Genomic DNA, 24,779 nt, shown 5'->3' on the forward strand with positions numbered 1-24,779 from the left:
GTGATTTTAGCAGTTACATTACAGTCTGTTTATCATTATTATTGCTCAGTTAAGAACACACTAACTACACACAACAACAGTTATGTAACTACATACATATGCAAAACAGAACACCTTTAACTTTGAAAGTGAAACCATTATCTAAAATAAGAGACTTTCTCATGTCAGGGCCTTGATTTGGCTGAAAGGATTCCTAATGCTGGAGAAAATGCAAGTTTTCTCCAGTCTGTCCAAGTCATGTCTGTCCAAATTAAGTTATTTCTTATGTTTTTACCAAATTGCTTTGAGTGAAAGAACCCACTAACGTGTTACTCACATGATAAGCACAAATATTTCTATACCCATTTTGGTTTTAGAAAGCCATTCTGGAATATTCCTCTGTCAGTATGTTGTACCTCTTCTTACATGAAAATGATTGTAGACCAAATAAATAAGACCAAATACAGTAATTTCATAATCACAAGCAAAGCTTCTTTGTGGAACAATGTAACTTGTGGTTGTGATATCTCAAATGCATACTAGTTTTTTTAACTTTTCTGTAAAAAGTCTATTCTTCAAAAAATAGCTACTGTTTCTTTGGCTTTAACTTATCCCACAAATAAGGCAGGAACTGAATGTATTTCCATTACTTAGCTGTTGCAGTAACTTGCTTATGGTGTATCACATCTCCCTCTCATCCTGCCAAGTGCAGCCACACAGTCCCCCTGCTTCCACTGCTTTTCTGAGTCACCAATCTGACTGAACAATGCTCTCCATTGAACTCTCAACGGCTGTCTTTAATTGACAGATGGAATCTATTAATGGTGTAGCCAGAAGCAATGACCACTCCACAATAAATTATATACATATATATATATATATATTCATGAAGGATTATATATATCAGCATAATTCAAGATGAAAAACTGGCTGTGTCTCCTAGTCCCTAGCTGTCCTGAAAAAGCCCTTGAGAGTTGTGGATATTTAGAAGCTGACTCACTGTACCATCGTCTTTTCCACCCCTGTTCCTCGAGTGGTATTTACCTTGAGAAGTTATAATTTCCATGATTCAGATAAATGAGTTGGCTTGCTTGACATCTGGGAAACATTTTTGCTCATCAGGCTTACAGTTGTGTTCTCCTGTCTCTCTTGATGTCACACAGCAGTGCTGACAGTGTTTCACACTATAGAGGAGGGTGAGGGGGGTGGAGGGTAGTTTGTGAGACACAGCTGCTGACATGATGAAAATTAATAAAAGGAAGATAGACAAATGGAAGCAACGTGGCTACTGAATCAGCTGTTTGCCAGTGTATATGTTTGCAAGTGTATTTTGATGAATTCCAATCTGGTTTTTGCAAACATCACAGCACAGAGACCACCCTACTAAAAGTGACTAATGATATTCTGTTGGCTTCTGAAGCTAGTAAGTGATCCGTTCTTGTCCTCCTTGGTCTTAGTGCTGCTTTTGATACAGTTTTTGTTTGAGCGACTGAAGCACTGGGTTGGAATAATAGGTACTGCACTAGACTGGTTCTCTTCATCCCTGTCCAATAGATTGTTTTGTGTTTCCATTATAATTGCAAGTCATCCTTTTTTCCTGTAATGTATGGAGTCCCACAAGGTTCAGTGTTAGGGGCCAGTCATATTCTTTCTGTACATGCTTAGATAAGTGTATAATTAAGATTTAAAAAAATGATTCAAAATTTCTTGCAGCTGAATAATAACAAAAAAGAAATATTTTGCCCTGTATGGATCCTATTTTATATAACTCTAAGTCCGCTGCAAAAAGTCTTGGCGTTTGGTTCGATAGTAAATTAAACTTAAATTAAACAGAAATGTCTCCAAATGACGTTCAATTCTATCATCTCATGATACAGAAGTGATGCATTTATTTTCCTCATGTCTGTTCACCTACCTCAGCCACAAATCTATTAACCCGCTCCAGCTTGTTCAGAACTCAGCTGCAATATGTGTAGCTAGAAAAAGAAAAAATTAACATCACTCCTATCTTAGCTTCCTTGCACTGGCTTCCAGTATGTTTTAGGAGAGATTCTAAGATTTTATTAATAACTTTAAAAGCCCTGCAAGCCTTTCCCCCAGCTATACACACGTTGACTAAATTATTGGTACACCTCTGTTAATGAAAGAAAAAAAACCACAATGGTCACTGAAATAACTTGAAACTGACAAAAGATCAGACAAAGATGTTGAGTATTAGTTTAACAGAAGTTTGTTTTTTTTTAAACTAGAAAAGATGTAAAATAATTTGGCCACAGGGACATGTTAAACTAACGTGTCGTGTAATTATTATCACAGGTGTCTTCACACTTGTAATCAGCCAGTCTGTCTATTTAAAGGGTGAAAAGTGGTCACTGTGCTGTTCAGGGTGTGTACCACACTGAACATGAACCACAGAAAGCTAAAGAGAGAATTGTCTCAGGGGATTAGAAAAAAACATGACATGACATGTTAAAGGTAAAGGTTGTAATACCATCTCCAAGCAGTTTATTGTTCCTGTGACTACAGTTGCACATGTTATTCAGAAGTTTAAGGTCTACAGGACTGTAACTAATTTTCGAGGACATGGCAATTACAGCAAAATGAATGACAAATTGAAGAGACAGAAAATACAAATGGTAACTAAAGAATCCAGAATAACTTAAAGATTTGAGGTGAAATCCAAGATTAAGGTATATTGGAGTCAGATCACACCATCAGTCACTGTTTGAGTCAAAGTGGACATAAGAGAAGATGACTGGGAGGTCTCCACTGATAAAATCGTAAAAAAAAAAAACGTTCATGGAGAAGATGAGACAAAACCTTTGGCAAGTTACATCAGCTCTATGTTCACAGATGCACAAATGAAGCATACAAAGAAAAGTACACTGTACCTATTGTGACACACGGATGAGGCTCATTTATGTTCTGGTGCTGCTTTGCGCCATTTGGCACAGGGTGTCCTAAATCTGTGCAGGGTGTAATGAAATGAATTTTTAAGGCATTCTGGAGCAAAACATGCTGCCCAGTGTCAGAAAACTTGGTCTTTGTCGCAAGTCATAGTCCTTCAACAGGATAATGACCCACAACATAGCTACATGTGCTTTGTGGGTTTTTCTTTCTTTAATGGAAGGGTACCAACAATTTTGTCCTTGTGTGTATATCCCAGCTGCTAAAGCCTTATGAACCTCCATGTAGCCTGAGAACCTCTGTAGAGATCTCCCTGATGTCAGAATGAAAACCAGAGGTGACAGAGCTTTTGCAGTTAGAGCCCCTAAACTCTGAAACGACTTACCAGAGCAAAAAAGATCGGCTGACTCAGTAACATCTTAAAACAGACCGACGAACTTGAGCCTGGTTCTGCTGGAGGATTCTTTCTCTAAAACGGAGTTTTTCCTCTCCACTGTTGCCTAGTGCTGCTCAAGTGAAATGTTTGGCTAGCTGCAATTCAGTGACTGGACCTTGGCCACTTATCTAGGACTGTGGGGTTTGAATTCTTTAAGTTAAGCTTCTTCTTCTCCTTAATTCCACATGTGTTCTGTTACACTTAAAACTGTCTGTTTTGAGTGAAATTCAATTTTAGTTTAACCATTTTTAGGTAGCCCAAAAAGCAAATAAAATCACAAGCTCTAAAGTCACTTAAGGAACATTTGTACTTTCTAACAATCTTCTGTTGTTATACCAGCATCCAGACCTTAAAAATTCCAGTTTACATATGCTTTGGAATTTCATTAAGCCATATTTATTAACAAAACAAGTGTTTTTTTTTTCTCGTACTACATCTAATAATGCTAGTAATCTCACTCATTATTTTGTATGTCTACATATGTGGCTGTTTGCCAGCGGTAAACAATTAAAGCTCATTACTGAGAGGCTTGTATTCACTATAAGTTGGGAAAGTTAAAGTACCCATGGCAGACAAATCACAGTAACTGATCTACAACAACCACTTTTCTTTACATTTTCACTACAAGATCAAAAAGGCTATATATTCAGCCGTCACAACACCAGTTATCAAGTTAGGTTTAGATAGATTCCTCTGCCCAAAAAGAAATTAGGTAAGCTATCTTGTCTCACATCACACACATCATTGTTTATCTACATGATTTTTTCTCTATTTCTTGTTTTGTTTTTTAGTATTGGCATTGTCACCAAAACAACCACCACGTCCTGCACTGATGACATATTTGTGTTCCAGACGCAGCATGTGGTTTGAGTGATCTGATCACAGTTTGTATTGGAGAAAGAAGAAGAAACATTTCACTTACTAATTTTGACATGACCAAATTTGAACATTTGTTTGTGAATCAGTGTCAATTGTTATCTATTTGAATTTTCAAACCTAAGATGACAAACTTAATCGGTATCATACACAACACATCCTCTAAACAAAACAACAAAATACATAATTTTGCCAATGCCCACCTGTCATTCGACAGCAAAAAAAAAGCAGTTTTGTGATCAACACCACTATGGTTATGGTTGGGTTATGTTTAAACACAAACATGCCTTGGTTAGGTTTAAGGAACAATTTTGGTTTATTTTAGCCTAAACTAAAAACAAAATTGTTCCTAACTAACATTGACGGTTGGTGACTGTCAGAACTAAACAGCAGTGCTCTGTATTAAAGTCTAATTGCATTGCTCCGAATGGAAAAAGATCTATAATTATCACAGCCACTGCAGGACTTTGTCCTAATTGTATATTAGTCCTAATAAATAAATGAAAAAGATGAATTTTCAGGCTTATTTTATACACAGAAGATAATGGGGGTTTTTTTTTCTAGTTTTTCCTCTGTTGTATGGAGCATGTGACATATGTGCTGCAGAACTCAAACTATCCCTATAATAACCCTTTGTCACTTGATCCAGATTTCACATAAGAAAAAAAAACACATTGATAGCCAGCAGTGCCCAGCTGGGAGTGTGAAAGGAAATTTTTCCAGCATAACTCCTCCAAAGTTTTAAAACAGGGGATTCCCATAAAACTGCTGGCATTGTAATGCCTATTACAGAACACACAAAGAACCTTTGACTATAAGTCTATCTCTGCACCAGTATATAGACTTACTTTAACATTAGCTTATTGTATAATGCAAAATCCTACAGTCACATGTATGACAAACTAAAATTATTTTTAGCATTTATACATAAAAATGCAGTAGGATGGTGTTTGATTGTGTCGGAATATTAGGAGACCATTTCCTGTGCTTCATCACAGCACTGAAAATAGGCCCGCTTCCTGCTTTCCTGTGATTTCTGGAGAAGGCTGCCAACACTCCAATGATAATACCGGTAGGCATAAACAGAATGTCATTGTAAGAGCAAATGCTATCTGTGAAGAGCCCTAGACTTACAATAGGGAAAACACTAAGCAAAAGAAGAGGTGCCAGAACCACATAATGATGACTGGTCAAGTGAAAAATGTTGATCAAATTTGTGGTTTGGTTAAAATCATTCACTAATTCTTTCTAAATATTTGATATGAGTTTGTGTCAAAAATGTAGTTTAAAGAATGATGTAATGACTTCTGTATTTTGATCCTATCGCTACAAACTTGATTTGCGTGCATTACATGTCTAATAAAACCTACATTAAACAAAGAGTTATATAATTCAAGGCATTTTTTAACTTGAGGGATCATGACCTCTATTAGTGCCATTTGTCTTCCCTTAAGTTCAGTGTGTTTAGTTCAATCTTGTGTGTATACCAACAGGGGGAGTTTTGGTTCTACCCTTCTAAGAGGTCCCTTGCACATTTAATGGCTGTGGCTGGATAGTGTAGTGGTAACATCACCGTCCTCCTGACTTTCTTTCTGCACTTGTATCCCTTATCTTTCTCTGAGACCACAGACCAACATATCCACCATGACATGCTCAACAAACATGGTTTTGTCTACCTCTACATTAAGATTTTTTCCAAGACCACTCAGGAGCACTTTCAACAGATCCAGACTGTAACACAATCATTCTCATAGTTGTTTTTCCCAAATTAGTCCACTTCATATTTGATTTATTTCTTGGCTTTGGAAGTGATTTTGCAGCTTCCTTGGAGTCTGAATCAGCACACACTATCATTACACTAACCCTTCTGTCAAAATCTACCACTTCCACCTGCAGTACTCTCATCCCATTTAGTCTTTCCAGTCACCTCATTCTCCACACACAGCATTCCTAAATTCCTTCTAGCTAGCTCCCTAGTATACATACTGTATACTTTTGCATTTGCCTTCTGCCAGATTGTCTACCGTGCCATACCAGCTGCAACCTTTCCATCCTGTGCTCCTGTTTTTTCATCTGCCTGTTTTTGTTCTCTTTTACATGATGTTTCTGAGTCATGCATTTGTTTTTATTTGAGTAGTGACACTATACAGTAAACCTTTGCCTAAGCTGAGTGAATAATAACTTTTAAAGTTTGACTTTTTAGATGTCAAATGTTATTTCAGTAAGCAGGGGATCCTGCCCTGATTACCAGACTACCTCAGCCTTTAGTGTGACTGTATAAAGAAAAATAATTACTGTGCAGTATGTACTAATTCATCCACCATAATGTAATTATGCTTTGGGAATGTGAAGAGTTAAAAGGGTATGACATGACTGGTGGAAGAACAAGAAAATTGGATTGCTGGACAGATCACATGATTGAAATCAAGCCCTTGGAAAACAAACAGTGAGGGAGGAAACAGGATTACATCCTTTTGTTTATGAGAGAAGATGTCTTCTCAATTCAGCCTTTTTGATTTTCTGATTTAGTTGAATGCTTTGCTGTAGCATCCTAAGTTTCTGAGTTTACATTTAGCTACAGCTAGCCTTACTACTTCTGTGTTTTCACACCACATTAGATAAAATGCAGTTATCTTAACATATAAAAACACCTTCCACTTTCTATGTTGTAAACCCAAATGTAAATGTTTAGCTTCATCAATGAAACTTGATACCTCTGATAAATAAAGACAGACCCACCCACTTTGCAAATAACACTCTTACCTGTGTGCTCTGTCCATGTACCTTTTTTTCCCGAGCTATGTCTGTCTTAGTACCATTAAAGCTAACATTGAATTCATTATTAAAAGAGAGAGAAGATGAAAACAGACTTGAATTGTCTCACTGCTGTTGAAACATTAAAGTACTTCCCAAAGTCAATGAATCCATGACATGTGACTGTTGACTTAAACCGAAGTGGCCTCTACACAACCTCATGATCAATGCACACTTGGATACCGTCCGAGCATCGAAGTGCCCAAAATTACTGTGTTCATGCCAACTGATTTACTATTATTTAAGCAGATACAGATTTTTAATACCACTGTGAGTGCAAAGGCCAGATAGGGTAAAGCACATAGTGTGACCCTTTGAAGTAAACTGGAGGAAGGCGGAGAGGAGGCTTGTCTCCCTGCCTTTCTTCCTCCTGGTTAACAGGACATGTGATTAGCATTGCTGTCAGCTACTTAGTTTGCCCTACAGTCAGTCAGGTCTGCCTTCAGAGGAAATACTGCTTGAGGGCTACACAGTCACCACCAAGGTAAGTCATATGTTTCATTTCATACACCTAAACTCATACTTCAGAGTGTTCCAACCTGTTGTTAACAGTAAAATCCATGTATTTAGCAGTTTTTGAAACACATGCTAAATAGATTTGTCAAAGATTAATACATTTACTAAATTGTAGCCAAGATTACAGTTAAACTTTTACATACATTGTAAATTGATTGGAACTTTTTTTTTGCTTATAAAACTTTTTTGCTTATAAAACTCTCCCAGGTTTACACATTTGTGTGTGTGTTAATCCACCCTTAATCAAACCTTCCCTTGGCAAACACAAGGAGTCCTTGAGTCATGCACCTGTTGTGTTGTCTGCATCAATTTAATGCAGAAAGTTCTTTGTAGACCACATGCTGTACAATTAGGATTTTTTTCGGTTATGAAATAAGGACTAAAGTGCTGTAAGGGTTATTATATTGGATTTTTAAAATGTTTGTTTTTATAATGGCCTTTAATGCAAGAGAGTGTGACACCAACTTGCTCACACCCACTAAGCAAATACAAATAGATCCTTTGGAGACTGCTTGGCTTAGTTTAAGAATTGAACCATGTGAAAGTTGTGACTCATTGTAATGTAAGATTCTACAATTTAGATACAACTTGTCTCTCTGTTAAACTTGCATGCTTGTTTTTACCATTAGTGCCCACTTGCAGAAAGAGAAATTAGATCAGCTTACCCAGTGATTTGAGTTTTATACATGGCCTGTGGAAAACAAGACAATAACGTGATGTTCCTTAGCATTCCTTCACTCCCCCCTCTCTGCTGCCATTTCAGTGGCATTGGTCATGTGCAGGGATCTGTGTACACGTGTATCACTATCAGCTTCAGTGGAGTTATTTCATCCTCCGAAACCAATGCATGATGAAACTCCATTTAACAGTCTTGATAAAAATCCCCCAACAACGTGATGTTTAAATTGTGCCAAACTTTCTCAGGTCACATGACAGATTAATGTGTCAGGGCAGTGTTAAGGACATATCAGTGCTCAAAACTAACGAACCTTAATCAGTGCTCGAGTTAGGGTTAAGACATGTCTTAAAACTTGTTCAGGTCATGACTGACAGCTTGAGAATGACTTGAACACAATAAAACTATACCATATAGACAGCAATAATATGGTTTTGGTAATCGGACACAATACTACTGCAAGGCAAAAAACCCTGCTAAAGCGTCATATTAGATTCAGCTGAACTTTAGAATATACCGTTGATACCATCTGTCACAGTCACATTACAAATAGTTGATTTCAGGGGATATAAGGAATTATTTTTAAGTTTAAATCATAACCTGTTTTTTTGTTTTCAGTGTTATTTTTGCAGTACAATAGAATAGAGTAAAAAGTAAACAGCCTTTTTTGTCTGTGAGCTTGTATTGATAAATAGTCTTTGTGTTATGTTCAATGTCTCAGTGAGACATTAAGGCTGTGTAGCACATTCATTCCTTGTTCCCACAGTGGTAAATGCAATCAGCTAGCTGCTTAACACACATGTCATGTTGTGAGTCAACAAGAGTCATTTGAAGTCAAACACTGGTCATTAATTGGAAGTTTGAAAAATTACTTCATTCCTATGTCAACAGTTTGTATTATATTAATATACAACTCATGTAGCCCATACCTTTCCTATCATATTTTTTAATGTTTTTTTTTTTTTTTTTATTACCCAAGTTTGACCCAACACTAGGCACCCTGCCAGCTCACAGGCATCAAATTCACAACTATGCCTGGCACCACTACATGCAAAAAGCTAGATCTTTCCAAGCTCACTGATGAGGAGGCCGAGCATGTGTGGGCAGTTGTCCAGCGAGATTTTGACTTGAGGAAGAAGGAAGAGGACAGACTCGAGTAAGTAATATTTAATAGTAAATGTTATATATTTACAGTATGTTGTTCATTTTACACATAGCTCTGTCTCAGAATATTCTGTGGGACCTTTTTAGACCAATGTCAAACATTGTACATTATCAAAATGAGGTTAATTGGTTGGTATTTATAATCATATATTGATTCATATCGTGATCTCCATCACTTTCATTTGTATTGGCTTTCCATGGCTTTGTCATCAGTAAACACAAAATTAGTTACTATAGCTATGCAGATGATACCCAACTGTACATCTCACTATCTCCTGATAGCTGCACATTGTTAATCCTGACCCTCCTGCTTGGTCGGTCAGTCCTTTGATTTTCCTTCCATTGATTAACTAAAACCTTTAAGTAGATTTCATTTTTTGGATAGAATTAAGAACAGATGTATTTGGTTGAATTTTCATTCAGCCTCTTTTTGTTAGGACTTTCTGTATGCATATGGTGCAACTGAACCCAATGCTGCACACCACAGCATTCGTTAATTTGCTGTATTGCTCCTACAGATCAAGGAGGACTTTACACAGTCTATTTAAATACGTGGGTATGCTAGTCATTTAGTAGATTTTGGTTTGTTGCAGCTTACATGTAGTTGTATAACCTAATGTCATGCCTTGGGCTGCAAAGCTTCTTCTGGGAAAGGCTCAATAATCGTCATTCTTCAATGATGTAACACTTGATAGCACCAGCAAAATGAACTCAGAAGTCTACGGAAACATTTTGTCTGCCAATTTAAAGAAAGATGCAACCAAACTGACTGGGAGATCCTTCATCATGCAGCAAGATAATAGAGGAGACTGAAGGGAGTAACAACCCAAAACAAACAGCTGAATGACTGCAGGCAAATGATGCAACTAAATATTAAGTCTTATTCAATTTAATCTATTCTAAGTCTACATTTTCCAATATTTTTCCTCACATGAAAAATGGGTGCATTCAAATAAAAGGTGCTATCTTCTAAGTTGTTTATTGGATCCAGACGGAAACACCTGGAAATAAAAGTTGAAGTATTGGTCTTTTAATGTCAAACCCAAATGTTAAGTGTCTACAGCAAAAGTAAAGGAATTGACCTCACTGTTCCAATGCTTTTGGAAGTGAATGTACATATACTGTACCATGGATTTCGCCAAGCCTATCAACATGTGTCAGACCACACAGTACATTGCACTTTGCTCCATATGAAGCTGTGTTTGAGGGCCCATACTGACCACTGTCCACCTCAACGTTAAAATTACCAGGTGCTGTTAATGTTGTGCCTTGCTGGAAAGCACCAAGTCTCAGCTTTCATTTGAGCAACTGCAAGGACAATCAACTACTAAATTATTTTTTGCTGTTTTTTATTTCGGTGTTACTTCATGCACAAAGGTGCTTAATCCTAATGGGCAAATTTTAGCATGTTAATATGCTAAACTAGATAATGGATATGGTGAACATATCTGCTAAACAGCATTGTGGTTCACAGTGTTTAACTCAATGCACCACTGTGCCTTCAGCTTCCAACAGCTGTTAACATGCCTGCTAAGCATTTAATACTTGTTGGTTCCCTGTTGGGAGTGGTTATCATTGCAAAAAAGCAGACCTATGGCAGCTTCAGTGATGTATCGTTCATGCAAAAGAGCAATGAAACACTGGTTGTCATTCTGTTAACAAACTAACAATAGCACACTAAGATTGATCAAAATATATTAATCATACATCAAGTGCATCACAGCCATTAGCAGCACATTTTTGTTTGTTTGCTTGCTTGTTTTGTTTTTAGAATAACTTTCTCTGCTAATTTAGGAAGAATGTATACATATAGTATAAGATATTAAACATTCTTCTGCCTTCCTTACATTAAATATCTCTGTTCTCCTAGCTCAAACACTCATCTAGATTACATAATTTATAATATCTGACCTGAAATACTCCTGCAGATGTCATCCAGAAAAGTTTTTAAGCTAGAGACAAAAACATTTCATTTAGAGCAGACATTAAAAAGTTATTTTATTAAATTTATGGGTGGGTTGACTTTCCAGTGGTCTGTTTGGGTAGGGTCCAAAGTTTATACCAGTGAAGTCATAGCACATGGTTACTATAGTTAGTAGTAGTTAACCTATGCATATTGGACTCTCTTGCAACCATTGGACACCAGATAATCAGTTACATGCTTATGAAAGGTGGATGGGAAACCTATTTGTTTGACCTACACTTAGTAAATCTGAACAGAAATGACATGTTATCTTCCTGAAAGCTGTGCTATCTTGAGCTGCGTGTCACAAACACATCCAGTTATTTGCTCTTAACTCTCTGATCTACTGCCTTAATGTCACCTTGGCAACAGTGACTGATGCATGGTTTAGCTATCAGGCTTTGGGAGGAAGTGATTTAAAGAGAATTTCCTTTTGTCCTTGGATGTGGTACAACCTCTGCACAGCTGCAGAGGAACTCAGTAGTGCTCCTCTAGAATTCTAAGGATAGTTCACAAATTGAAAAACAGTGACACATTGCTCAAGCCAGATTGATACCTGCTACATGTAACATGTATTTATCTGCATCACTAAAGTTGTAAATGTGTGACTATATTTTACACACCATATTTTTTTTTAATATTTAACTCATATTACAGAAAAGTGAGTCAGATAAATCATTAAGGGGCATTAAGCTACAAGTACTGAAACAAGATTTTAGAAAAGACCCCCCCAAGAGGGCATGGCTACATATGACCTGGTTACTGTAAACCCATGTATACATGCAACAGTTTAGTAATCACCTCTAGACTGGATTTATTTTGGGGAAACCTACAATTTTAGTGTGAAAACAAGTGAAACAAGTGAAAACATGTGTGTTGGTGTTAAAAAACTGATCAAACTAAGGCCAAACAACTAAGGTCTGTCTTGTACAAAGACTGTGAAAATATGCTTCCCAAACATGGGGCTTTTATTACTTTTAAGTACTATTAACTAACTATTAAGTATTTTATAAGCTTTCTAAGATGAAGAGATTTCTATTTTTCTCTGAGGACTCGGTGTTGTTCGCAGATCTGATCTAATTTACTTTAAAATGTTCCAGACTTTGAGACACTTTTTAAATTGATTCAGATTTCCTGTAGTTGTTCATTTAGGCAAAGACAGCTGAATCATCCATACTCAACAAACTAAACTTAGAGCTTTTGTTTGACTGCATCTGCATGTCATTTAACACTCATTTAATAGCATTACCACTTGAACCTTCCACAGGCAATGAATGGATGATTAGGACACTGGCTATAGAAAGGGTTTAAATTATATTTGTTTTCAGTGTATTTTTTCACATTCCTCCATTCACAGCACTTATTTGAAAACTGAACAGGGAATAGGGAACTTAATGGAGATGTTGAGGGCTGTGTAGCTGCTTCCTGTCTCTCTGTGAGATTCTTTCACAAATACAAAGAAAACACTGTCCTTCCATTTTATTCCCTTTTAGTCACTCATTTTAGGGTTGTGGTGCTAAGGCTCGTCTTCAGCTATTTGTTTTCCATTCTAATGAGCTGTTGTTTGCTGCTCAGGCAACTGGTGTTTTTGTCCAAGGCCTCTGCAATCTATAAATAGGTACAGATCGTCATGTGGTTTACATGTAAAAACATCAAAACCACACATGTTGGACCTGGAAATGTCTTTCACTAAAACAACAAAGTCATTTAATGTTCATAGTGTCTTGGGATTTTAGTTGTTTGTGTTATTTTCAAGCAGTAACAGTTGCTGTAAAATTATAACAGTGGCAACAAAAAGTATGTGAACCCTTTGGATTTCATGGTTTCCTCCATTCATTTGTTATAAACGTGATATGAACTTCATCTAAGTCAAGAGTATTGACAAAAATAATGTGCCTAAAATAATACAAAGAAAATTCATTTCCTTGTTGAGAACAACTATAGAAACCTCATATTGATTGATTGTTAGTGTGATTGTTTAGTTGACCCCCGCTTGGCAGCATAAACTTCGACCAGGCGCTTCCTATAGCTGCAGATCAGACCTGCACATTGTTCAGGTCATGTTCAATTTTATTCTTCAAGGCAGATCTGCTTTAGCTCTGTCATATTCTTTGGACGTCTCATGTGTATGGCTCACTTCAAGTCATTCCAGCATCTCTGTTGGGTTGAGGTCTGGGCTCGGCCACTCCAAAAGGCGGATTTTGTTTTTCTGAAATCATTTTGTTTTGGACTTGCTCCTGTGTTTGTTGTTGTCATTGTTCTGTAGCATCACCCAACCTCTACAGAGTTTCAGCAGAAATACAGACATTCTCACATTATCCTGAAGAATTTTTTTAATACACATGAAAATTCATCTTCCATTTAATCACTGCAAGCTGGCCAGGCCCTGATGCAGCAAAGCAGGCCCAAATCATGATGTTTCCTCCACCATATTTTACGATTGGAATGATGTTTTTATGATGATATGCAGTACATATGTATTACACAAGATGTAGTGCAGTTTGTTCTTTCCAAATAATTCAATCTTAGTTTGTCAGTCAACAAAACATTTGTCAATAATGCTGTGGAGTGTCAATATGCCAGTTCCAATGATGCCCTGAAATCTTTGGCTGTTTTTAGGTTGTATCTTCACCTCATTGATGATTCTTTGCTGTGCTCTTATGGTCATTTTGACTGACCACCCACTGCTTGGTGAAGTAGCCACAGTCCCAAAGTGTCTCCATTTGTAGATTGTTTTCCCAACTGTAGACGGGTGAGTTTCTAAAGTCTTTAAAATCACTTTGTAATGCTTTCCAGCTTTATGTAAATCATCAATTCTTGATCGTAGATCTTCTGAAAGTTTTGTTTTTTTACTTTTTCCTGTAACTTAACCGATCCTTGCTCATGTAAGCAGGCAACTATTTGTGCTAAAACATTGCTACTGTATATCAGCTTGAGGCCCTAAACACCCGTGGTAAAAATACTCACTTTTTTCTCACTTATTTGAAATTAATAAACTTTCCGAACACTCATGTTTCCAGTTCCTTCCAAGTCATGACTAAATCCACATGAATCATTTGATTCTACTTTAACCAAATGATTAAAAACTACTTCAAATCATTTGGTTTTTAGAAGCCTGTCAACCGCCCAACCCACTAAAGGTCATGGTCATAATTTAGTTTTCTCATTGGTATCTCTGTCTCCAACTATAATTTCTCTTGTGTTTAATTTCTGTTTAATTTCTTCTTGCAGCTTTTTCAGCAAAAGGTTCCTGCACAGAGATAAAAATATTTCATTGTGAGACAAAAACCCTAATTAAATTAAGCTGTAGCAGATTTATTACCGAGAGTAATGTTAGCAAGGATGTTAGTAAGAGCTAAATATAAATGGTTTATAGTCACGAGTCATATAAGTAATAGTAGTTTCATATAGCAGACTGTTTCAAATTGTCTTAAGCAAAATGGAAACTTACTTACAAAAGCAGCTTTTGAGTTTATCCTATGGAAAACATTATCTTTTAGCCCTAATCTTCTCTCTGTGTGTCTGTGCCAGAGTGTGCATCAGTCCCTCTTTTTATCTCTCACTCTCATTCTAACTTCCACTAACACCGTGTAGTTCATGGTAACTTTTTCGATGCTAGAAAGAAGAATATGATATCAATATGTTGAGAAGCAAGCACACCAATTTACACTAGGCTAAGAAGGTCTGAAAAGGCAGGCTAAGTTAAACTAGAGAGACTCTGATTTATGTGGATGAACTTGGAGAGAAGATCACCATGTATGGGAACAATGAAAGAGACAAAAAAAAAAAAAAGAAAAGACAGCTATGAAGACTAAAGAAACTAAGCGAACGTCTGGCTGCTGCACCTAAATTCCAGAGCTTTGCCAGTTAAGCAAAACTGACAGTACCTGCTTTTAATTAAATACTAAAGAAAAGTAAGGTTTTGAGGACATGCATAAATGTATAATACTATAATCTAAAAAAGCTATATAGTTATAGGAACCATTTTTTTGTAAAAGAGTTGTTCTTATGGCCTTGACCTTTCATCATGAAAGACAAAACATAATATTACAGTCTTGGACTCTCTTTGAAGTCTTTCTCAACGTGCTGTTGTGGAAGTAAATAAATATAATTCGTTACTTTAACTATGGTTCATTAAAGCTTTTAAATATAAAAAATGCTGCATGATACATTTACATTTCCAGTTTCATCAACAGCTGGTTTGAAAAAGAATATGAGTGGCAGCAATGAATATTTAAAAGGTTCACTTGTCAGTATTTTTGTATTAGCAGTGGGTTAAGTAAATATCATGTGAATGATTTTGCATGCCCAATAAGTCAACAGAAAGACAACAGAAATGAGGGGAACTCTACAACTCTGTTTTAGCATCTTTCAACTAATTGTTTTGGTTCTGTAGCCTGAAACTGTATGGTTGTCTCTTCTTACCTGCTGCAGTGCCCTGCTGCTTATAGTGAAAATACTTTGATAAAGTTACTGTACTACACCAAACAGTGGAAAGACAAACAGACTTCCTTGGCATCCATCAGGCCTAGCAACATGACTCCAGCGGTTCTAATATTGCTTTGTGTCTGTTGAATGTGTAAATAAGCAACTTGAAAAGTCGTCGTTTTGATAAAAAGTCGGTTTACACCTTGTTTCACTGCTCCCATTTGCCAAAAAAGTTATCAGTATAAAAGTGCAGTACTAACAAAGTCTTCAGAAAAATTAAGTAACATAAAGTGTATGAAAACAGTATTATCAGTCCACTTACATGAAATATTCAATAATTTTCACTCACATTTTATGACCTCCTATTGGCACAGAAACTCACTTGGTAAACAGTTGCACTTGTCTTTGATTTTTAGATTTGCTTGCAAAGTATCAGTGCTTGGAAGGCTTGGTTGTTGCCTACAGCACACATCTTATTCAAATCATAGATTTTCATCTTGTATAGCAGATCTGTGGGATTTGGGGTTTCAGATGAGGGTAAATATAAGAGATATAACATTTAAATCACATCACTAAAGGCTAGCAGCTGTATCTGCAAAAGGTTATGGGATAGCTACAAAGTATCGTATTTATCCCAATGATCGGGGCTATGATTTAAAAAGCATATTTATGGCCTAAAGAAAAGCTTTAATAAACAATAAGCAACCTCTCATCCAAAGTGATGGTTCTGCCAAACTCCACTCATGCTGTGTGACATTTGGGACTTGTTATCTGAAATCTTCTTACTTACTTGTTACTTTTCCAGTTATCAGCACAAGTGCTTTAAACATTGTTAAATAACATGAAGTCATTGTAATGTTTGTGTGTGTAAGGTGCCAATTAGCACAGAGGAAAGTGTTTGTTTCTAGTTATTTAGTTCTATTTATTGATTTTTGATGTGCATTTGGTATTGTCCAGGTATAATAATCAGCAGTAGGAAAAAATGTTTAAATGTAATAATTTAGTGCAATTTATTTCATTCCTAAAAGACACTGATAAAATTAAATAAGTTTACTATTTTTAACTGCTAACTTGATTTATATGGAGGAAAACAAATTAAAAGCTGAAATAGAGTGTAGTATAATCACTGAAAATGAACTTGCTCATGAAAAAGTAGAACTGTGACTATAAGGTATGTTACTAAATAAGTCAGTACAGCTTGTCATTAGTGAGAACTTGAGCACTAAATGTCAACCAACAACTAACCCCTATGTTTTCCTGCTTTTTCTTTTTTTTAACTGTGTAACAGAATGATGACATTTATTTTCATACATAATATAAGGCCTCAGACCTCAGAAGAAGTACATTTTTGACTTCACTGGCACATGCCTTGGATACAGACAATGGTTGGTTCTACAAAACAAACAAAAAAAAGAATTCAAAATTCTGATTTAGATTTAGATTTTTGACAATTTCATCCCTCCAAACAAGCGATTTCTGTATCTCTCAATTAAATTCTGGACCCGCCAGCAGAAAGTTCAGACAACTTCTCTATTCCACCTGTATAAGTTTGAAGGGCATCATCTCCAGACTACGTTTCAGCTTTGTTCACAGATGCTCAATAGGATCGGGGCTGAAAGAAATTCACTTCTGAGTAGTCCAATGGTTTGGGTTAAAGTCTTGAACTGTGACTGTGACAGTCCTTTCTGACACTGGGTAGATTTTTTTAGATTAGATTAGATTTCATAATAGTCTTAAGATTTCATTACCCTTTGCAATGTGCCCTGTGTGCTCTGCTAAGATACGACCCAAAAACTGAGCATCCTCTGTGTTTCACAGTAGATAAGGTGTTCTTTTACTTGAAAGCTTTATTTCTTTATCTGAACCATACCCAGTCTATGATCTGAACATAGAATTGAAGTGACTTACATAAAAGTCCAGTTTCATCTGTCCAGAGGATATTCAAGCATTGTGACTTGTCATTTTTTGTAATTTTACTTTTTTTCTTTCAATAGTGGAGTTACAATCTGCATCATGGGCAATTCTTCACAATTTAAAGTATATATTTATTTATACTAATAGTGTGTTCATACATACTGGTAGGTACAAGATACCCAAATGAGAACTTGAGAATAAGTGGGAAACGATCTGGGAACTCTGAAGAAAAGAATACACTGTATATTGTTGGTACTTTAAACTACTGGGTGCCTACTTTAAAATTATGGGGTGTGAGCGTCAGATCCGCACATAAATTATAAATGAGCCTCCACGACACTGTTTGTCAGTGAACTGAGTGGCAGCAGAGACTTTTTTTTCTGTGGCGCTGTAGTCAAAGGATGCCATAGAGATGTTTTGTATAAAGAGACATTTTTGCCTGTGGTTTTGGCTTCATCTCTGCTAAGTTTTGGATGCAAGCTGAAATTGTTTGAAGATAGGTTATGGTTAGAACAGACGTGCTAAGTTTGAGTTATAAAATGACTCACAGCTTGATGTATCATGTTTTAATTTTATAAATATAATATTGTGACCCTCAGTAAAGCTTCTGAGGGACTGTAGTGTTGGTGTCCTCTACTGTTCATTGTCAGTCACAGGACACTATTGGTATTCTCTTCAGTTGTATTCTTTTCCCTTAAACTCTATACATTTCATAGAAAAGAAAGGTGTACATTGTAGTTACTTCAAAGTACATTGAACCTAACAACCTTAAACTTATATTCTTATCATCTGTACTCCTTCACTTTTGTAAATAGATTCATGAAATGCTATAGAGCTCTTCCTCTCCCAAACGTACAGATTTGTTTGTCAGTAAAGGTTGTGCTAAACCCTGCAATACCAAAAGGAATCTGTAGTTTAAAAAGTTGTTGTAGGATACATAAAGCTACCAGACTGTAACAGCTAACTTTACACCTTGGTCACATGCACCTGCACAGCTGGTTTGGGGTGTGTAGGTCCTACGGGATTGTAGTGCTCTGCTACACCATACAAAAACTGTGTAAAACAGGAATAATTATCCTGTACTGTAGTCTAAAACGCACAGTATGAACACCAGAAACTGTTTAATTGTGAAACATTTAAGTACATATGGGTAAGTATAGTAAATGTGAAAATATATTGTTATCAGTAAAATTTACATCAACTTGCAGCTATGAATTTAGATTAGATTAGATTAGACTAGACCAGTAGCTGTGGAAAAAATGTGTACTGCTCTCCATGATGTTCAATAGCTTGTTCAGCATCCTCCTCTCAACAAGTTGCTCCAAGGGTTTCAATTAAGTCCCCAGCTGCCAGCTTGTATGATCAGTTTGTTTAGTTTGTTGTTGTCACTTGGTTCAAGTCAAGTCAAGAAGCTTTATTGTCATTCCAACCACATATAGCTTACGCAGTACGTAGTGAAATGAGACGACAATTCTTCAAAACCATGGTGCTACATAGGACAGTAACAAGACAGAACATAGAGCTGAGCACTGTTAAGTTGTCCTAGCCACATAAAGTGCATCCTGTGCAACCTAGTGCAAACACTGCAAGAACCAAAAAAAAAAAAAAAAAAGGGCAAACGGACATCTTGTTACAAACTGATGGTCGGGACAAATGAGTACAAACAAAATAGGGTTTAACTCCTGGTCCAAAATGGGGCACGGGGAAAACACGAACTAAAAATATACAAAGTACCAACTAAATAATCAATACACAAAAATACACACTGCAACTCACTAATTAGAAATACAAAGTAACATACGAAAATCACTGCCCAAGGCAGGAGAACATTAACCAACCGACAAACCAAACAGCACAAAGTATCAACTAAAAACGAACGCAAAACAATGAACCAAAACACACAGACCAAACCAACAAAGTAACAAATGACAGTCACTGCAATAGCAGGCAAAAACTTACCATACAAAGTAACAAAACAAAACTCCGCTCACGGCTGCCAAACAATGCAAACGTACAAACAGAGTCCAACAAACAGGTAAAACAAAAGGGGACCAGAGTGGTTCCTGACGAACTTACAGACTGACCAAAGGTGAGGAGCATACGGCACAAACGAAGTCCATGAATGAGGCAATGAACAACATGCATGACAACAAACCAGCACTGAATGACACAACATAACAGGTGAAACGAGTCAGTAATCAGTCCGGTGAGTGGAGAGTGGAAAGTGGAGGAAGTCCAAATATAGGTGTGGCAGGACAGTGAGAAACAAAAATCAAACCCACGGACAGGGGCAAACGGAGGAATCGTAACACACCTGAAGACAGTACAAAACAGAACACAAAACACAAAACAGCAGCGACCAGTAACTGAAAAGTACAATGTACATCTGATGTACCGTAAAACGATAGTGGAACTTATGTGCCAGAACAGCAAATTGAAATAATCTTGTACAAAAAAACAGACCTAACGGAGCTACTCCAACAGGCTTCCACCCGAGGCGGCGCCAATTTCTAATCTCATGTATCTCATATCTTATCTATTTCTTCTTATTTTTATCAGTTGCAATAAATGTTTCCAATGTATTATGTTCCGTAACAAGGCTGCCTTAATATTTACACAAAGTTGTTGAAATGAAGCCATGGGTTGCCATCCATGCACTGACAACCACATTTGTCAGCCAGCATGTGGACTCATAAATTCCCCATAAAATTAAATGGTATAAGATTTGTTTTTTTAGCTGTAAAAACACAAAATGAGTAACAAGTTAGGAACTTACCTTCAAAAGTTCCATTAGAGCTCAACAGTTAGCAGTTTAAGATTTTCAAAAAATAGGTTTATTTTCTTTGCGTCCGAGTAGCATGAATGGTGTAGGACATGGTCAGCTTAGCATACTAGAGCCAGAAGAAAAAAGTCAGCCTGGCTCTCCCTACAGTTAAAAGGAGCACCTTCTAGCACTTGTGTGAAGCTATTTTATTTACATGACCCATACCTGTACATAAGTTGAAATCTATTAGGCCAGTGTTGCTGTTTCTTGAAAAACTACTGTTTGTCCATCCGGATGAAGTGAGTACAGGTTTTGGCTTTGGTTTTTATACAAGCATGATTAGTTTCGCCATAAACAGTGTGCAGACAATTTTATGAGCCAGTCTTGACTTTGAACACAGGTTTTCCAAAAATTCGCATGTGTGCATTTGAAAACATGACTTAGCTCAGATTCCTATAAACAAAACAGAGCAATTTTATTGTTTATTTAGATAGAAAAAGCATTACTTGTAAATCACATCACTAATGGTCAACAGCTGTATGCGCAAAGCATTGTGTATCCCATTAAGTATCCCATTTATCCCAAATGGTTTACAGTATAATTGAATCCACATAAAATAGCCTATATTAGTTAGCAGTAGACCTGCATAGACCTTCACATTTCTCTGATATGTGGCACTCTTCTTTTGGTTTCTGAGTTTTCCATATTAACTAAGACATCAAATCAAACATATGTATATTAAAGTAACAGCTCTGATGTTTTTCCATGCTTTTAATATATTGTCTGTTTTTTGACAAATGCATATAAACAATACATGATAGCTTTTTTTTAGCCTATGGAATTTAATGCCATGCAGCAGATTTCAAAATGCTCTTCAGACAAAAAGACTTAAATGACAAAGGACTTTGGACTTGTTTTTACCAAGGATATGATGCCAGATGAGGGTTATGAAATACAATTTTCTACATGCACCAGATATATTTTTCTTAGCTTTGTAGAGGGCTTTGCCTATGGTGCAGCCTTAGAATACAGTATCTGTGGACTTGTAAAACAATGCATTTACTTTTCCATATACAGCATATACCTTTATCATTTTTTAGGGAACTAAAGACTAAGATTGAGAAAGAAGACACCAAAAGAGAGTTGCTGGGCAATCAGACCAACCTGACTGAGTCCTATTGCATTCGCTGTCTCCAACCCTTTAAGTTCCTGGTCAACAGCAAGCATCAGTGTCTAGACTGCCAGCTTTACGTGTGCAAGTCCTGCAGCCAGTACAGCAACAAGGAGCATGGCTGGGTGTGTGATCCCTGTCGCATGGCCAGGTAGGAAATGATATATTACAGACATAATACTTGTGGTAATTTACAGTACTTGCTGTTAACAAGTGTGCTAACATCATCATAAACACATGATACATGGTGTTAGGTAAGGTAAGACTGGGGTTTCAGAGCACAACTCCTTGAGCATGATTATTGATTTATTAAAGTAAGTTAGTTAACATGATCAGAAGTCAGGGATGTGAGTTTAAGCATGGATGAATAGAGAATGTTTTTCCTAAAACCTAACCATTATAATGATCAAGCCCACCAGGAAGGACAGGATCTAATGTGTTCTGCCTTTATAGTGGATTTTTTTTTCCAATTAAACAGCTCAGGTGAATGTCACATCAGTGACAACCACTCTGCTACTTTCTGAAGCAGCAGAAAAGACACTCACAAACCAGGCGAGCAGAGCAGGGAAATACAACCACCTCCTTTGTATATAATACCAATACAATACCTAAAACAGCCCCTCAAAACCCCTAATGAGAAATGTTGAGGACACTTCAGCATGTGGTTAGGAAGACCCAGGAATGGTTTAAAATCCTGGAGTGATTCTCATGAACCAGTCTTGGGATTAATGGATGTCTGCCCTTCCAACTCAACCACAGCCATCACATGGTCATTGGTGCTAATGATCCATTTCCTTAGTAGAATTGCCAGTCCCACTCACTACTCCCAAAAACATGATGAAACATGTTTTGTTCCAATTCAGATCATTGACTATGATCTTGTTGACATTTACATTTAGTTATTTGGCAGATTATTTTATCAAAAGCGACTTACAAGTGAGGTACAAAGCAAGTAAATATTTAAGCCAAGGAGAAGAACTTTAAACTAAAGTGCACTAGAAAGAGCCGTTCGTTTCATTAAGTATAAGTGCAAGATTTTTTTTTAGTTCAGAGAAAGATTCATGTGCACAGAAAGATTTGGAAGAGTTTATGAAAATTGAGAGTGAAGCAGCTGAGTGTGCAGAGGTGGGTAGGTCTTTCCTCCATTGTGAAACCACAGAGCTGAAAAGTTTTGCCTGGGATCTTTTGAGTCGAGGTGATGGGAGGGTAGACCAAGATGAGGGAGTTCAGGTAAGCCGGTGTTGTTAAGTTCACCACTTTGTAGGCCACGGTCAGGGCTTTGAACCTGATGCAGGCAACTAAAGGAAGTCAGTGCAGAGAGTGTGTAGCAGAAAATGTGCAGCAGGTGAAAACAAAGCAGCTTACATTCTTGCCCCTTCATTAATAGGAAGGGGCAATATGTGTTCAATTAGACTGAAATAAGCATGTTAGTCCACTGTCGCTTTGATGTAACTTCAATTATTAGTTCTATGTCAAAAGAGACTGGTTGAGAGTGGGCCTCTCATCTCAGTGGTCACATTTAAAGTAGACCAATGCTTTGATTTTGTGCAATATAAGCACTAAATTCTCCTTTACACAAAGACGCTTACAGTAGTAACCATAAAGCTACATATATGCTTTTTTGATAGCTATCAGTGAGTCAGGCTTGTTTTCACCATCATACTGTATATTTATAGCTGCACTCAAAGCCAGGTTTATATGAAGATTACAATTAATAAAGCTCAAGGATCATGCAGCATAATTCAACTTTACAACTTTGATTAGAGAACCTGATGTGAGGTTCCAACGCCAAGGTCACCAAAGGTTCACTCTACTGTATCCATGCCTTTTTGAATCTACACAGTTGTGGCTCTACCTCAGCTGTAACATTAGTTAACTCTTATGACCTGCATTTAACCATGTCAAGGAAACACACCATGTTTTCAGGCCATGTGTAAACATTTAACATTAGGGTACTAGTGCTAAATGGGACTGATTTACAAGGCTGATTTACAAGGCTGTGCCACTGGAGACCTGCACAATTAAAAGCCCTCTACATCCCAGCTCTTTTACTGTATCTTATCAAAATAATCACAAAAGTAAGTCAGTCATGCTCAACAGTAGGGAGCATGAGTATAAAATACAAGCTATCTTATAGAAGATAACTAATCATTAATGCATGATCAAAATGCCATCATTTTACTCTTTTAGCTCATTATGACCATGGTAACCCATACTTCATCAGAAGATTCAGTATCTCACACAAGCACGCTTTGACAGGACACACAACGCATACCATAGATGTTTTAGTTCAGTTTACTGCTCTGTCAGTGTGGGTTTCAGCAGTAGAATTTTAAACATGCAGCTCATTCCAGCTCCATATGTAACCATTATACCTTACAGATGAGGGTGAGTACATTACTACCCCTTCACTGAACTCAGCAAGCGTCTGGAACATATCATGCCATGCACCTCATGCAGAATCTGCATATCATCATTTCACACAGGAAACACACAATATTGTGCCATTTTAACAGTTAATAACTTCATGGTCTTCTTGATTATTTGTATTTTCTGTAACATAATTGACTCTGTTTTGCATATTAATCCAACAGGATGACTTTTTTCCCCTTAATTTCCACTAACAGGGTACTTAAGATTGGCACTTTGGAGTGGTACCATGAAAACGTCCGTGCTCGTTTCAAACGCTTTGGCAGTGCCAAGGTGATGCGGTCACTTTTCAAAAGGCTGAATGGACAACACAGCTTCTCTCAGAGTGATCTTGGGGGTGAGTCGTGCATGCTTTTTGTATATGTGATTTTCTATATATAAAATTAATGCAAAGATTTGTTGGTAGATTGACTTAATTTTGAAAATAGATTTTGTGGGGAGTTCTTACATCTTTATAAAGTTTTATGTAGTAAGTAAATTATTACCCTCCACCCATTGATCGATAGTCAAACAGTGGTTATTCTGGGCAACTGTTATGTGTGTGTCTGTATAATAGTTAAGCCAAACAAAGGACATTGTACAATGTCAGGTCTCTTGTGAAGGTTACTTTAAAGGGATAGCCTTAACAAATTTCCATCTATTCTAGTCATTTCTTTACAATGCAGAGCTGCAGAGTATTGCCCAAAGTCTTAGCTTACTACAAGAAATCCCCAATAACTGAAAGGCTTTGAGGAGCTTCTG

At 36.9% G+C, this 24,779-nt stretch overlaps 1 protein-coding gene across 3 annotated transcripts in view; it reads left to right on the forward strand.

Moving 5' to 3' along the window:
• Window positions 1–7,421: 7,421 nt before the first annotated feature.
• mlphb (melanophilin b) overlaps window positions 7,422–24,779 on the forward strand; it is a 35,166-nt gene continuing 17,808 nt past the window's right edge. For all 3 annotated transcript variants that reach the window (XM_026377308.1, XM_026377309.1, XM_026377310.1), the window contains exons 1-4: window positions 7,422–7,496; window positions 9,184–9,360; window positions 21,538–21,759; window positions 24,236–24,375. In XM_026377308.1, the coding sequence (XP_026233093.1) occupies window positions 9,236–9,360; window positions 21,538–21,759; window positions 24,236–24,375 (487 nt within the window). In that variant the 5' untranslated portion in view covers window positions 7,422–7,496; window positions 9,184–9,235. The remainder of the gene's footprint in view (window positions 7,497–9,183; window positions 9,361–21,537; window positions 21,760–24,235; window positions 24,376–24,779) is intronic.

This window comes from Anabas testudineus, chromosome 21 (genome assembly GCF_900324465.2).
Source record: "Anabas testudineus chromosome 21, fAnaTes1.2, whole genome shotgun sequence".
Taxonomy (NCBI): Eukaryota; Metazoa; Chordata; class Actinopteri; order Anabantiformes; family Anabantidae; genus Anabas; species Anabas testudineus.